At 31.2% G+C, this 16,981-nt stretch overlaps 1 protein-coding gene across 4 annotated transcripts in view; it reads right to left on the bottom strand.

The window, feature by feature from the left end:
• Positions 1 to 5,285: 5,285 nt before the first annotated feature.
• Ppm1a (protein phosphatase, Mg2+/Mn2+ dependent 1A) overlaps positions 5,286 to 16,981 on the bottom strand; it is a 43,328-nt gene continuing 31,632 nt past the window's right edge. For 3 of the 4 annotated variants that reach the window (XR_003300460.2, XR_003300459.2, XR_003300458.2), the window contains exons 2-7: positions 15,922 to 16,775; positions 13,172 to 13,289; positions 8,807 to 8,915; positions 7,354 to 7,411; positions 7,165 to 7,276; positions 5,286 to 6,381 (exon numbers count right to left, since the gene is read on the bottom strand). Coding sequence is in view for 1 of the 4 variants with exons in the window: in XM_026385181.2 (XP_026240966.1) it covers positions 6,352 to 6,381; positions 7,354 to 7,411; positions 8,807 to 8,915; positions 13,172 to 13,289; positions 15,922 to 16,755 (1,149 nt within the window). In the remaining 3 variants the exon portion in view is untranslated. The remainder of the gene's footprint in view (positions 6,382 to 7,164; positions 7,277 to 7,353; positions 7,412 to 8,806; positions 8,916 to 13,171; positions 13,290 to 15,921; positions 16,776 to 16,981) is intronic. The other variant, XM_026385181.2, reaches the window with a different exon arrangement.

Raw genomic sequence — 16,981 nt, forward strand, 5'->3', positions numbered from 1 at the left:
GATCAGAAAATGATACATCATACAATATACACATTTATGGAATTTTTTCTTTGAAAGTTTGGATCATATAACCTGCAAAGTGGATGAGTTAATGTGGAAAATTTTGCTACACATTGTGTTTAAGAAAATTTCTGCAGTTAGTTGTCATAGTCTTATATTTAGAGATTTTAAACAATTAATCTATATATAATGCAACATGCTTTTAACATGTACATGTCTTCCGCCTCAAAACAATTATACAATGAAGTGAAATTATTTCAGTTGTGAAACAGATCATAACTGGGGTATTGTCACTAAAAGATGATATTTTCCTACAGATACGTTGTGTTCAGTGAGCCAATGACCAACTAGGTAAGATAATAGTTACTACATTTCAGAAGTCCCCAAAATGCTAGGGCTACAGCTCAGTGGTAGACCACTTGCCTGTCATATACAAGGCCCTGGGTTTGATCCCCAGCCCTGTCAAAGGGGGAGGGGAAATTCCAAAAAAGGACAATAAAAACTGTAACTGAACATTCAATTTTTCAACAAGTGTCAACAATTTCAAAAAATTTTTTATTGTAATTATTTTTAAAAAAAATCTTAATGCTATACATTGGTGGCTATTCATGTTAGATCCTGTTTTTACATTTTGTATTAAGTCCTTAAATCCTTAGAATCTGAAATGAATTTAACGTTTAATGAACTCTAATGCAAGAAAAATCAAATCTTAAAACCTGAGTAAGATATGACAGCTATTGTGTTGTTAATATATTACAGCTGCACTGGGGAGGTTCAGAAAACTTTAGATACACTCAATTTCTATTTTACCTTTCTGTTGAATTTCAAAAGTGGCAAATCTTAGAGATATTACCCTCAAAAGTAATCCAAATGTGATTTTTTCATCTCTATAAACTCTTTTCGCTGAAAGTCTTTCAATATCAGATTCAAACCATGCCCCATCCACCTATTTGCTATTTTCAAAAGTAAAACAATTCCTTAAAATAGACTCAAGTTATATTTACATCCTTGGAATATTTTTATGGACTATGCAGGAGAAAAAATGATGTCCTATTATTCTGTAATTTGGAATCTTAATTGGGGTTGAGGGGTAATGAACCACTGCAACATTACAATTTTTAGGGAGTTTCCCCATGATTCATCTGTCTCAAAGGGACAACAACTCCCAAAAAGTTAAGAACCATTACTAAAATGAATTTCTGTCACTCATTGTACCGAGTTAGGACAGTACTAATTCTGTAACTACTCAATCTTACACATAATCTAGCTTACTTCAGAAAGTACCATACAAATGCAAATATCCCTAAACACTTTTTTACTAGGACTATGTAAAAGGAAAAGAAAAATTTTCTAAACATTTAACGAAAAACCCATTAGTAGAAAACTGGTTTTAGGAACAATGAAAAGACATGAAGGGCTGTTTTAAGGTAAAGAAATACTGCATGTTATTCTGCGTTAAAGAATCAGCAACTTTTACCTTCATCTTCCTTTAAAAAGTCAAAATTATTCTAGCAGTGAAAGGTGATTCTTGGTGGCTTATGTGGCATAATAGTTTTTTTTTTTTTTTAAACATCTACAGCCAGGTCAAGGTTCTTACCACTCTATCCCAAGTTTTCTTATTTTCAACCCAGTTTAATAAAGTACTAATTGGCCTTAATGAGGTAATGAGTTTAAACTTTCTTGTTCAAGAAAATGGAATTGGCCTATTTGGATGAGGGGCAGGGAAAAATGGGGGTGGTGGTGGTGGTAGTGAGAGAGAGACACAGACACACTGAGAGGAAATGAGGGCAATATTTTCATGCAAGATAAGAAAAAATGTCACTTTTTTATTAACTTAAACAACCTTTTCCCCCCCTCTCATAAAAGTGTAAGCTGTCAACTGCAATCTGAATCTGAGTTTTTCTAATTAGCACCCCCATCCACTAGTTAATATAAATAGGAAACCATGAGAGCAGAGGCCACTAGCTTAATATATAAAATAGATTAAAGGAAGAGTTTGTATTGAGGTGAACAAAAGTGGAAAATGCTCACTTGACAATAAAGCAGAGCCAATGCCTCTCCTTATTTCTGAAGAGCTTCTTGACAGTAATAACTAACACTTAGCTGATGTATTTTTTTGACCAAATAATACAGTATCATACATTTAGGAAATGTGTTCTTAAATATTTCAAGCATACTCTCTGAATATATAATTTAAAAACAAATACTAACCAAAACACATGGCACATTATTTAAGGAAATAAAGTAAAATTAGGCTTCTAAAATTTTAAAACATGAAGTAGACTTCCTGATGCCTAAAAACTGTGAGTAGTCAATTTAAAAATGGCCAACTTATCAGTATTTATAAGCAAAAGTATATGAAACTCCCTAAGAAACCCAAATAATAAATATTTATATACTGAAATGTTTACTTATCCTTTCTAGTACCAAATCCTAATACAATACTAAAATACAAAGTTGAGCTAAAAGTATATGCCATGAAATTCAAAATTAAAATAAAACTAGAAGGAAATTAGTACCCAATTTCATCAGTTCTTTCAGAAATCACACATTGAATTCCCAGATGAATTTGTCCAGTAAAGATGGTTAGTGATTACTTAATGGTAATCATTTGGCTAAAATGTGGTATCAACACGGGCACTATGTTATTAAAAGAAAGAACACAAAAAAGTTTTACTTAAACAAGATCAATTTAGCTAGAGATACTTATTTTTTTAAATGCCCTCCCTCAAATCCCACCTGTATTCTCAGGATTGGAAAATTCTAAGAAATCTATGACTTATTTCTGACTTGCTGCTGCCAACAGAATAAGTGAAGGTCATTTGTTATAGATAATCAAGAATGCTTAAATAGACTTAAGCCTTGCTTCATCAGTCCAATTTTACTCTTATGCGGAGCTAAATTTTCTTTTGAGATTTTTAACTTTGGGGAGGAGAAAAGAAACAATAGTTTTCAGGTGAATAAAAGCAACAAAATGAGCCCTTTAGGGCAGAAGCATACCTTTTGTTCAGTAAAGTACCTGACAAACAGAAGGTGGGCAAAATATATATATATATATATATATATTTTGATGAGTAATCCAGTTATAATACTAACATATCTTTAGGTTATTAATTTTGCCCAAATGGAAACTCCTTGAAGATAATGACCCATTCAATCTATTTACAGTCCTAAGGAATTTAACCTAGATCAGTGTTTTGTAGATAACAGTTTGTGGAAAAACTGAGTTATTAGAAAGATTAATATATGGTCAAATGTATGACCATTATAATTTGGATTATTTTAATTATATAACTGATATATTCTCTAATCCAAATTTCTTAATGTTATGACGTTTGCATAAAAATTAACCTGGAACAATTGCATAGTTCTCTAGAAATAAATTGTTACAATTAAAAATGTTTGAGGATAGTTCTAAAACTGAATAAGAAAAATACCACTTTGATTTAATTTTTAAAAGATAATACTGAGAACTGCTTCTGTTATCTGTAAAAGTATATTCCTAAAGAAGGTGAAAATTAGGGAGATCTTGTTAAAATAATAAGAATTAGATAAGTGAAATATTTTAATGTTAGGTAGTAAGAATCTGGCTATACAAAACTGAATTTCTGGTTAACAGCAGTAAACTGGGTTTATCATAATATGATACCTAAATGAAAGTTTAATCTTAATAAATCTATATATCCTCAGATAAGAACCACCTCCCCCCCCCCAAAAAAAAAAAAACATAGAATACACCAAAAATTCTGAGGCAATGCCCTGAGATGCTAATTAGTATTAAAAAACAGTGGGGGCTGAGAATTCAAGAGGTACAAAAATGAAGTGCACAGAAGAGGTGCAAAAATGCCTTTTATATGTGGTTGTTTCTCACCATGACCATTACCCCTAGGAGTCAAGCAGTCTGCTAGCACAATGTAAAGTTCCTTTCTGCATTTTTAAAATGGAAAGTTATATTTTGTACGGCAGTGTTGACTCATATGGAAAAGATTTAGTCTTCTTAAATCAAATTTAAACACAGTCTTCTCACATTTCAGGCCAATTTCAATATTAAAAACTTTAACAGAGGAGTATCTTAATTTTCTCTTTTGTTTAAAAGACTCTCAAAAAAAGTTATAATATGCTATGCTATGCTATGCTATTATGGTTTGAAATATAGCTTCCCATCACGTGTTTTACTTATGGTTCAAGTTTTGCATCTAAAAGATACCACAATCCAGTTAAATATTTTGCAAATTATGAAACTAAAAACTTTTGGTTATTTATTAAAAAGTTAAGGAACTGGTTTGTTGTGATAGGGAGGTTAGCTTTTAGTACTGGCATGTTTGGTAATCAAATCTACACTAGAAGCACTGGTATTCATTAAGTGCAAATTTAAATGCTTGCAAAGTCATAACTTAGAACATTATCATACTTCGCACTTTACCACAGATTTAGACATTAAGCATTTATTGTAAGTTAAGTAAGGAATTGGTTCTGTAATTCCAACTTTTCTGAATTTCTAAATATAAATAGTACTTCAGTTTTTCTTCATTCATGCTGGATTAAGAGATAAATTAAATACAATTAAATTACATTTAATCACCTCACAAATAAGAGGGATATTGAAAAGAGTTTGCTGGTATGTAACTACTTAAATCTGAGACATTTTACATTACTTTTCCTACTAGGTTCCCTAACTTTACATTAGTTTTAAGGCTATATATACAAATATGTATATTTCCAAGTTAGGGAAAACAAACAAAACAAAATGTATTATACTAGCTTTATACACAAAATTCTGATTTTGTATTTAATGCTGTATTTTAATCTTACATTTTAGTAGTTTTCTAGTGGGGAATCTGCTTACTAACTGATTCATTTACATGATAATAAATACAATATTCAACCTAGAAAGACAAAAATACAAAAGGGCACAGAACAGTAGTCTTTTCAATGTGACAGATTGTAAAACTTACTTTCACATGCTTAATCAGAAAAATTTAAGCCTAAATTAAATTAGGTTTATATCTACAATTCCTTAAGCTTTGAAATTTATTTTTAAAGGCCAACAGCTAAATATTATCAACATGCTATATTTCAAATCACAAATACATCTTAACCACTTGGATTCTAAAGACATGGGCCAATTAAAAGTCACAGGCAAACACACACAAACACACACATACCTACCATAGAGAGTTAGATTGTCAAACTTTGACAATTATTTAATTAAACAGTAGGCAAATTCAAGCTGATGTACATCTTAATGAAAAGTAAGCAGCCTGAAAGAAACTTATTTTGAAAAACAAATTAAGGAACAAGAGAGACTTAAATCTTTTAAGGTTTTCTAATGGAAGGAAAACAATTTCATTGGTGACTGAAACAGTATTGTCAAATTAAAAGAGACTAACATCTTTCCCTTTGAGAACATCTCATTTACAATGGTATGGTGTTTTAAAAGGCCGGGGTAAAAGAGGAATTACACATACATGATTAAATTTCTTGTTTGTTAAATCAAGCTTTATTGATAAAATGGAATTCAGAATATCTTACTAGGAACAGCAGCAGGCCCAGCCAATCATGATAGCAAAAATGTGGCAGTCTCCTACTATATGTAGGAAGCTGCTGCTTATCAATTAGTAATTAAATGTAAGGACTTGTAAAAGAGGTGCAAAGAATCAAGGCATTTTAGCCCCAAGATTGATATTCTTATGAATATACTGTATTACCTGCAATACTCATAGCAACAAGGAGAGAACATTCTGAAACACAGTTAAATAAAGAGAGTGGCTTTATCAACAATGCCAATCCCTTGCCAAGAACATTAAGATAGTTTTCCATCACTCCTGGGATATTCAGCTTTGTAAGATTTTGAAATTCTTCTCCATAATCATGTGCATGTTTGAGCACCTAGCTGACATGGCTGCTGCTCTCCCTGTCCCAACCCCAAATCCAAATATAACATGACTTGAAAGGGCTATATATCTGTTGCATCACACAACAAGCCAAACATTTCTTTTATCTTCGATAGTGATTTTAAAGCAGTTCATAATTAAATATGAGCATTTTGTACAAGGACAATTACACTTTACAAAAAAAAATCATACAACAAAAATTGCTGGAGTCTGATTTACAACATGAATTATGGTTTGAAATCACGTTTACATAAGTCTCAAATTTACAAAAAAAAAAAAAAGAAAAGAAAATCAGTTCTGGGCTAGCTGTTGTACTGCTGAAGTTCTCTGGTGTAATCACTCTCACCCATGTCATATCCCCTTCCTTAAGTTGAGGCTGGATGCTAAAAGGTTCAACAAAGTTGAGTTGCACTCTCCTTTGGAAGTGAAGGTAAACTCCATGGCTAGATGAGCAGTTTTACCACATGTCATCAGTTGATGCTGAGTCCTTTATAAAAGGAAACAAAACAAGGTACTAAATAAAAGCTTAAAGATGCCAAAGTTTTTACTACATCTGGAAGTGCAAGAAAGATAAGGTTTTGTAAAGCTGTCTTTTAGAACATCATATTAAAAGTATGTAAGTGTGTATATGAAATATGAATATTTATTTTGTTCCAAGAATTAATCTTCCATTTTATTTCAGAAAAATATTTGGAATGATTTTACTGTGAGGTTGACCAAATGTGTACTAAATCAATACAACTATAAAAAAGGACTCTTTTCTTTGATAAGATCCAATCTTTTTTTAACACTGCTTTTATAAACTTTTATTACATCATAAGAGATTAAGACTTCAAATAATGAGGTTTTAGCAAGCTTCATAATGTAATACATAAACTATGTCAGAGCTGTGTCCAAATGATTTCAAGTTATCATATTCCTATAAACATCATATTATAACAGAATTGCAAATAAAAACCTAATTGGAGAATATGGCATTCTAATGTTTGTTTATAGAAACAGAATTCTCTAATATTTAAATGAAGAACATACTTCAGAATTTCAGACAAAAGTATTTCCATACATAAAAACTATTTAGTAGAACATTCTGAAGTTCTGTCGTAGCTATAACTCAGATTAGTTCAAGATTCTGAGTAGAAATATTATCCCAATTATAAATTAAAATTTGGTGGAGGCAAACCTTCTGAAGTTGTCTGTAGAGGCTTTGAAAAGAAATCAGAAAAAAAAAAAAAAATCAAAGGAACTTCTTTTTTGAGAGGTGGCCACTCACCAAGATTATGTCCTCAATCACTAGTACTGTGGTGCAGGCAGAGATCAGAGCAAGCAGAGTTCAGAGCAATCAATCAGGGGTGTGTGTAAGAGAATGGGTGCAGTGAACAGCTCTGCAAAAACAGGTAGGAAGGATATGCATTTAGAGTGGAGGGGAAGGAAAAGCAGAGGGAGCTAATATGCTACTTACAGCGTCATCATTTTTGTAAGGATTCAGTCTATTGTAAACAGCTTCAATTACATTCCGCCTAAATTTGAAAAAAATGCAGAAAATTAATTCTCAGAAAGTACAACAATGCTTAAAAACTCAGTCAGGTGTTCATTAAAATTTCAATAGTAATCGTACATGTATAAATCACTTAGTTTCATTTCTATTGCCAATAAGCCAGTCTCACTTTAGGATATTTGTGTACCAATGTTAAATTAGAGGTGAATTTACTTAAAAAAAAAAAGAAATTGCAGCATCCCACCAACCCACTTAATAGAAGACTGAGAATCATGGCTTAAGGCAATAAAAATCCTCCCCAAATTAACAAAGGCTATATGGTCAACTTCCATTTGAATTAGAGGCCGAGTCACCAATGGCAATGCCAATCTTAAGGCATAAAATATGTTATAAAGTAGAAGTAACTTCAATGTTATGATAAAAATAATTCACATAAACTTTATGTTTAAATTATGCTTTTCTTAATGTCCCTTTAAAAACAAATTCTATTAAAACCCAAAATGTCAAATTTGACATTTCCATGACAAATCTAGGAATTTGCTTTTGAATAATATTTTCATTAAAAAATCTATATTATTCCTTATAAATTACAGTCTCCTTACTTCCAAAACTGGTTTGAAATAATTTTATAGACAATTGTACAAAGTCATATGAAATATGTTTCCAAAAAATAAAAGCTACGAACAGGAACTTTTACAATGATTATTTAGTGAAATGATTGGCTATATCTGCAAAATACAGTGACAAATGAAGGAAATCAGTCAATAGTATATCTTTGTGGGTCAATTATTTGGACAATTGAGGTAAAAATGCTTTAAGCATTTCATTATAAAACTGCTTGAATTCTCCAATTTAAGTACAGAAGTAAGCTTAATATTTACCACAGATCAGTCCACTCTATGAATTAAAGTGGAAAAAGGCAAAAAATGCATCCTCTCATGTTCCCTGATAGTCAAACCAACAAACAAGCAATAAATAACTAAAAACAACTGGGAAGATGAAAGATACATGATTCAAATGGTGGAAGAGAAATCTTTGGGGTGTTAAGTTTGTCTAGAGATTGACAAAATAAAATTACATTACTACTACTAATAACAGATTTTAGTAGTGCCATGTAATTGAGTCACAAAAATTTTTCACCTGTATTATCTATTATCTATGAGAAAAATCAATGTCACGTATCTTCCACTAAAGACAATCTTCAGCATAATAAATTACAAATAATAGTATTCTGGTGTCTATTTCTAAACAAGCACCAAATATCCTTATACTAAAATACGGACTCCACAGGTTAAATATTTTGAAAACATAGGTAAATACATTACTTTAAAAATTAGCAAATACACACTTGATCAAAGAACACATAACATTTTCATATACTAACAGAAAGCCTAACACTGTGAAGAATGTAACTTACTTGCTTGCCAATTCACCTCCTGGTGGGAGGCTGGGGATGTTCTCACTTGCTAATGTGCGCATCACATGGACTAAGTCGGGGACGCCTTCTCCCTGCTTCTTTATGATTTCTGGGAATCAGAAGTACTTTTTTTGTAAGTGTTATCCAAATTTAATAAAAAAGACTGAAACAAAAATAACTTAAGATTCTAAAGATGGCATTTACCATATCTGAGATATTCTAAACTGGTATAGCATTAAAAAAAAAAAAAAATCAAACTGACTTTGAAAGTTATGACAAAGGGATGCACAACAAGATAAAAGTGACTTAACTTCAAAGAATGTAAACAATCAGATAAAAACGTAAAAAGAAAAAATATTTCATGTTAAATTAATGTGTTACATAATCAGGGACATGTGTGTACAAATGAAGATATCCTTTCTTAGGATGCCAACTAGTTACTTCTGAGGAGATCAACTCCTCTCTTTAGACTGGATACATATTTTCCTGAACTTAGTCCTGTAAAATACATTACATGAATTTAAAAATAAATAAACAAAAATTCAAGAATTCAAGATTTGAAAAAAATAATCTTTAAGTATGGGAAATTTATTGATCACATACTAATCCAAATCATTTGTACATCATATGTTTATATTTGCAAAATGATACTGAAGTAGCATGCACATTAGGTTATATACTTGAACATCACTCTCAGCTCAATTTTTCTTTAAAATATCTTTGACCAATGTATAGATACATAATACCATTTCCTTCATTGATTACTTGAATGGAAAAGGTCTAAATTTCATGACAAAATTTTTTTTAAAAAAGAAAGATATAATAAATGGCACTACTGAATGTAAAATAATTTCAAAACATCATTCAATGGGTATAGCAGTGTTATGCAGATGCATTGTTTTTTTAACCACAGATTATCAAAAACTATGAACAAAGAAGAACCTTACAAAGAACTCTAAAACTAAGTATAGAAGTATTCACTTGGAGTTTTAGTACACTTATTTAGTCTACATGCAAAGTGAAGCCAAAGCTTTTTGTAGGTTATATGTTAAAGTTTTGTTCAGTTTTTGTTTTTACAATGTTTATAGCAAAACAATATTTTCTTTGTCTTTACTGGGCAAGAAATTATCATTTTAATTCTTCATTTGTAAATACCTTAGAAAATAACAATGCATATAAATATCTTTCATCCTTTGATCAAGCCTCAAAATATTAATTCATCATAAAGGCACATATTAAAAGACAGACATTGCTACCCATAAAATTTCTTTAAATGGTTCAAATTTTCCTTTTAGAATAAAGATAAAAATTTACCATCTATTATTTTTGCCTTTTATTTTTTTTAAACCAGTCTTAAGTCTGAACAAAAAGCAAGGATCTCAGATTTGGTTTGCCAAGTTCCTTTATTGTGTAATCTTTAACATCTAATATTATTTATGCTACATGATTCTATTGCTGGAAATCTGCTATACAAAAATAAAGGGATTTGATGTTTACCTAAGCTACACAATTTCACAATCTAAAACTATAATACACTTAACATACAGTCTCTACTAAGCCAATACAATTATGTAGATAGATAACTAGATACAAAGAAATGAACACTGATGATAAATTCAACCAATGATGGTTTCAGGTCTTAAAAACATTACTTTGAATCGTCTATATTTGATGTATCTTATATTTTTGTTAAAATGTAAGTTAGGAAGTTTTAACTATGAAGAAAAATTACAGGAAAACAAATTCTTCTTTTTTTAAAAAAAAAAATAATGAAAGGCTTTAAAAACAGTTAATATCTCCTATTCCTGCATGGGATAATCCATTGAAACTACCTGAACATTAATACTACACTAACCTTGTTTCTTTCTGTTTTTTAAAAAAGAAAAAGAAATTAATTTTAAGAAATATTCCTTTAATTGTTCTTGGACTATACATTTTAATTAGAACTGTAAAAAAAAACTGAGTGCTTTTTATAGAGAATATATATGTATAGAATTATCCATGTTTCATATACATATGTACAAACACATTCTTCTTTCCACCCCCTTCCATCAAGTTTGAAGGATTCTATTAGTTATATTCAAATTAGCAATTTTAAAACTCAGATAGTCAGTAGCAAAGTTTTTTAAAATATAGATACATTAAGTATAATTTTAAATTGGCTTAGAAGGACCACAAATTTAATAGTAGTTTAATTAAATAGTGTGCTGAATCCTTTCACACCCCCATTCAAGTATTTAGAAGGACATAAATAATAGAAGAAAGAAGAATCTAAAAAGCTTTGTCCTTTACTATGTTGTGGACATAAATGCCAAAAATGTTGAAAGCAAATAAAATCAGATTTAGTAGGGCACAATGATTTAGTCAAGGCATATATTTAAAGAAAGAGAGGGGGGAAAAAAAGGTATGTTGTGCCTATTTTGAAAACTGAATGTAGTATTTCTTCACTTAAGACACACAACATCTTTCACAATGCAAACAGTTACATTCTATGTCTTTAAATAGCAGCAGTTTTTAAATTAATGTAATATTTATTCTCTAGCTGCAGTCTCAGCAAATCTACCTAAGAATATCATATTTATGACACATAATCTCCAATTAAATAGTACAAGTTTTAACACTTCAACATGTCAAAATATTGAGTATTAATGTAAACTGTCCAGTTGGCAACTCTTGCTCGATAATAGGTAATAAAAAACTTAATATTCTAACAAAATTATATCAAGGGAATACTTCATAATTAATCAAAAATTTACTTTAGAGAGCACATTCTGAAAAGCAGCATTTCTAAGATTTGATCTCTTTCATGGTAAAAATAGTAAAGTACTTATTTCTTTAAATTAATAAAAAGCCTGTATTCCCAATTTACTTTAAAGTGCCAAAACATTAAAAACCAACTTATCCCTATACATACTATAGTTTCATATTTTCCCACTAATCAGCAGTTTAAGCCGATGACTTCATAGCATTCTAAATACTTATTTTACTGTGTTATCCATAAATAACTTATATAAAATTATTAATTTAAAACATAAAAATTCCAAAACTCTTGGTAATAGTGAGGAAAAAATGCACTGAATAGTTTGTCCAATGAATGAAATACTAAATAGTACAAACACAGACATTATCACTATCAAGTAGAGGAAGGCAATAAAAACAAAATAGTAGTTCTAGACAGTACTAAAAATCAAAATTAAGAATATCATGTATCATGACTCTAATATCAGCCTGATTATGACTGATATCAAACAAAAAAGTAAACAAATTAAGGAGCATACTTATTTGAATAATATAGGCACTGTGGGATATAACAGTGTGGTAGGTCAATGTTTGCATGCCATTAGAAGTCTTTAACATGCAAATTAGTGACATCAGGAGCCCAAAATGCACTTTTTACAATAAATCATATCAAGCTTTTCTGCTTATAGAAACTGCATTATCTATATGCTTATTATATGTATGCAGTAAATTAAATTCTCTGAGGAGACAATGTTTACACTAAGTAGTAGCTGCATCCAAGATTAAATTTAAAAAAAAAAAATTTTTTTGGTAGTTGTAGATGGACAGAATGCCTTTATTTTATTTTTATGTGGTGCTAAGGATCGAACCCAGTGCCTCACACATGCTAGGCAAACGCTCTGCCACTAAGCTACAACCTCAGTCCCCGCAAGATTAAATTTTTCAAATATTTAAAGACATTGTACTTGAGAGGTACAAATACTTTTCTATTTGTTTCAAGATAATCTGCAGAATTATAAAAAATATATTCCTAGAATTCCTAACTTATTCTGTATTTTATTCAGTAGTTACATTTCTGCTAGGTAGAGAAATATGTCTTCTATTCTAGTGTACCTTATTTAGGTGAGACAGTTTATGGCTTAGACAAGAAGCCATGACACAGATGAAAACAAAAATTTAAAAGCTCTGGCATATGAACACTGTTAATAACCAGGTTGTGACCTTCAAGTTATAAAACAAAACAAAAACAAAAAAACTTCTAGAGATTTTAAATTAGCATACACAACTATTCACAGAAAGATGTATATAACAAACCACAAATCAGAATTTCCTGGCATTAAATTACTATGCCAGTGAAATTTTTCAAGAATTTTAGAGCCCATAACATTTTTTAGCCTTTTGAAACAAAAGTATCCTGAACAGAATGTATAGACTAGTTGCTATTTCTAACATGTGAAGGACAACTGCATACATACTTCTAAAATCTACTACAGAATGCCCTTTCTCATTTTTGCACACTAAAAACTAAATGTTAAAGGCATATAAAGTTCTAAAAGCTAAAATGTTAAAGTTTGTGTTGAAGGTTTTTCTTTAATAAAGCTACTTATTTTTTGTTAAATGATCCACCTTCTACTCTGCATTCCAGGTACTTGTCCAACTCTGCCTCCTTCTTCACTGCTTCTGGTGATACTTTGGGTGCATTTGGAAAACAGATCAAAATCACACTCATGTTGTCTCGACTTCCCTAGGAAGAAAAATTTGAGAAATATTTTGATTTCCTTTTTCCTTTCAAAGCCTTGAGAATCTTTACAGCTATGCCAATTACAGTTACACTTATTCTAGTGAAAATGTTATTTTTAAGAAAAAAAATTTATATATTGGGGAAGGCAGTTGCCCTCATATAGCACATTAAATGTACAGTATAATCAACCCGCCAAAAAACAGAAAAGAAATATCCTACATAATAATCATTTCTAAAAATTCTATAAAGCAAAATTACTTCTAAATATTTACTAGTGACTTAGTTAACTTGAAGTGATACCTACACGTACATTCAGAAACATCCACATTTACTCCATACATCATGGCAGAAAATGCTAGTGGTATTCTTTACAATTAGGATTTGGCCTATACTTAATATGTATATTTGACAAATTTACATGTAAAATAATTACAAGTTTTGGGGCTAACATATTTGCTTCCTAAGTAGAAATATGGAATTAGAAGTAAAACTACATATATAAAGTTTATACAGCAGTTTTCAACCCTACTTAAAAAACTGACAGGGGCTGGGGTTGTGGCTCAGTGGTAGAGCTCTTGCCTAGTATGTGTGAGGCACAGGGTTCGATTCTCAGCACCACATATAAATAAATAAAGATCCATTGAAAACTAAAATATATTTTTTAAAAAACTGACAATTTAGGAAGTACATTTATTTTTAAAGGCATCTAAGTATTCAAACTGCTGTAATTAAAACACTTGATGTTGCCTTCCCTACACCCTCCTTCCTATTAGTTCTTGGAATTAAAAGTATTTAATTCAGCTAGATGGAAAAATGGACCTTATAGCATTAAACCACAAACAATACAAACAAGCTAATATTAGAAAGACAATCTTAGAGGAAAACTACAAATAATTCAACCAGGGATTGAATTCAGGGGCACTCAACCACTGAGCTACATCCCCAGCCCTATTTTGTATTTTATTTATAGACAGGGTCAAACTAAGTTGCTTAGTGCCTCGCTAAGTTGCTGAGGCTGGCTTTGAACTTGGAATCCTCCTGCCTCACCCTCCTGACCTGTTGGGATTACAGGCATACGCCACCATGCTGTGGCTCAAATAATTTTTTAAAGTAGAGAAGAATATAAAAGAAATAAAGTAGAATCTGAGTCATAATTACTAATTATCTAACAATTCTCAAAAAGTTTTAAATTTAGCTAATAAGCACTTAATTTTCAAAGAGAATGCTACTTTCATGAACACTAAGTGACAATACATGCACCTTAAATCATTGTTCAGTCCCACAATTGAGAAAGTGACAGCATGTACTATGAAGTTTATACTCTATTGCCTTTTGTGTTGGATATTATATAAACCTGATTTCTAAGTGCAATCAGATTTTAGGATTTTAAGTTGAGTGTCATGACTGTGTGCATATAAAGCTACAAAGAATTTTTTGTTGACTTTTTATTTCTGCATGTTAAAAGAAAATCAAACATATACCCTCAGAGAGTTTTATAAAAATCAATATTTGTTTCAAAAAATATATCAAAGAATGAATTAATGATCATTACCAACAAAATAGAAAAAAAGTGTGGTACAAAGAACACTTAACCTAAGTCAAGGACCTAGATTTCTAGTTTTAATACTGTTACTAAATTATATAATCCTGTAGAGGTCGGTTATAACTTCTCTAGGAAAGGAATCAACATTAACTGGGTATATATTATATGCTAGACTAGGTAATTATGTGTGTATGTGTGTTTATTACAGTTCCCAATGGTCCTATGAATTAGATACTATTATCTATATTTTATAGCTGAGAGAGGTTGAACAATGTGTTTAAGACTGAAGAGTACAAAAATAATGCAGGTAAGCCCTGATTCCAGAAGTTCTGTTTGACTTTCAGTCTGCAGAACTTTCTCTGGTTTAAGCTTCCTCAACTTTAAAATAAAGGGATTAAGCTAGCTTGTCTACGCATATCACATTCAATCCTCCCAACAACCCACGAAACAGGGTAATAGCTGTCTTTACAATTAAAAAAAAAAAAAAAACTGATTTTCCAGAGAGTTTAAATAGCTTACCTGAAGACATACATGATCCTATAAGTTTTTCTGACTTTATGTGCAAGGCCATATCTATTACCACACCAAATAACCACTTAAGTCCTTGTTGATGATTCAGATTCATTAAACAATAGATGCAAAGTACTTCCATAAATGTACTGAGGTATCACATGGTAAAAATACTAAATATTCTAAAAAGCTTTTCATTTATAGATACTGAGGCCTAACCTTCCCACTCATGCTCTTTTAAAACACATAATTCAAAATAATCTTTCTACTTTTGATAATCATTTACATTTTTAAAAAGCTTAAGTAATCATGGTTAAAGACTAAATATTTAGATTATAACTCTTGCATATATGGTAATTGGTTAATCTATTTCTAAATAAAAATAGATTATTTCTTTTTATTTAGAAATAGATTAACCAATTACCTATGTTGTCACTCCTATATTTTCATAATTGGTAGATTACCTTGCAATTGTGCCACACACTTATTTTTAAGAACTACAGGCTCTAAGATGATTAAATGAGAGTAGTAATTAATATGACATAAAATCATTTCATGTTTTAAAAAATAAAGTCAAGCTACCTTATACAAACAGGTGTCGACTACTTCATTGCAAACTTTCTCAAGATCATCAGTGACTTCAAGTCTGGATCTTACAAAATCACAGAGCTCTTCATTTCCCATAACATCCCAGATACCATCACATGCAAGAATAATGAACTGATCATCTTCTTCAGATCTTTCAATATCATGAACTTCAGGCTCTGGTGAGACAAGCTGCTCTGTAGGACCTTTTCCATGGACACATTTGTAATCAAAATCCCCAAGGGCCCTTGATACAGCCAGAGAACCATTCACACGCTGAATCATTACAGAGCCACCTGCATTCTGAATTCGTTCTTTTTCCAGCGGATTACTTGGTTTATGATCTTGTGTGAAGAAGTGAACTTTCCTGTTCCTACAAAGTAAACCTCTTGAGTCTCCACAGTTAATGAAATAAGTATGTTGGGGAGAAATTAAGACACCCACAGCTGTTGACCCACTTCTATCTGCACCATGTTTCTTCTCTGACATAACTCTCATGTGTTCATCAATTTCCAGAAAACCTGTTCTGATTCCATTCTTTACATTTTCCACAGAAGGTGCTCCTGCAGACCCTTTAAAATCCTGGTTATTGGTGATGTGATCTAACAAATGCTCACAGCAGTATTTGGCAACCTGAGAACCAGCATGCCCATCATACACAGCAAAGAATGACCATGTTTCAAGTCCACTTGGCAAACCGATCACAGCCGTATGTGCATCCTCCATTTCAACTCGCCAACCTTGCATGCTGCTTAGCCCATATCGCAACCCATTACCCTGCCCCTGGGCATTATGCTTTTCCATCTTTGGCTTGTCTAAAAATGCTCCCATTATGTCTTGATCCTCTAGGTCTGCAAAGGAAGAGAAACAGGAAAGTCAGTAACTGCCTTATAAGTAAAACACATGTCCAACAATTTTTTTTTTTTTTAAGGGTGAAGCAGGGAGGGAAAAAAAGTGTAAAAGAGAAAGAAAGCTTTAAGAATTTACAACTCTTGTTGTAAATGCCTGGTGTAGTGGAAAGCTGACTCTAAGGGACAACCACTTGAGGTAGAAAGGA

The sequence above is a fragment of the Urocitellus parryii genome, chromosome 6, assembly GCF_045843805.1.
Source record: "Urocitellus parryii isolate mUroPar1 chromosome 6, mUroPar1.hap1, whole genome shotgun sequence".
NCBI lineage: Eukaryota > Metazoa > Chordata > Mammalia > Rodentia > Sciuridae > Urocitellus > Urocitellus parryii.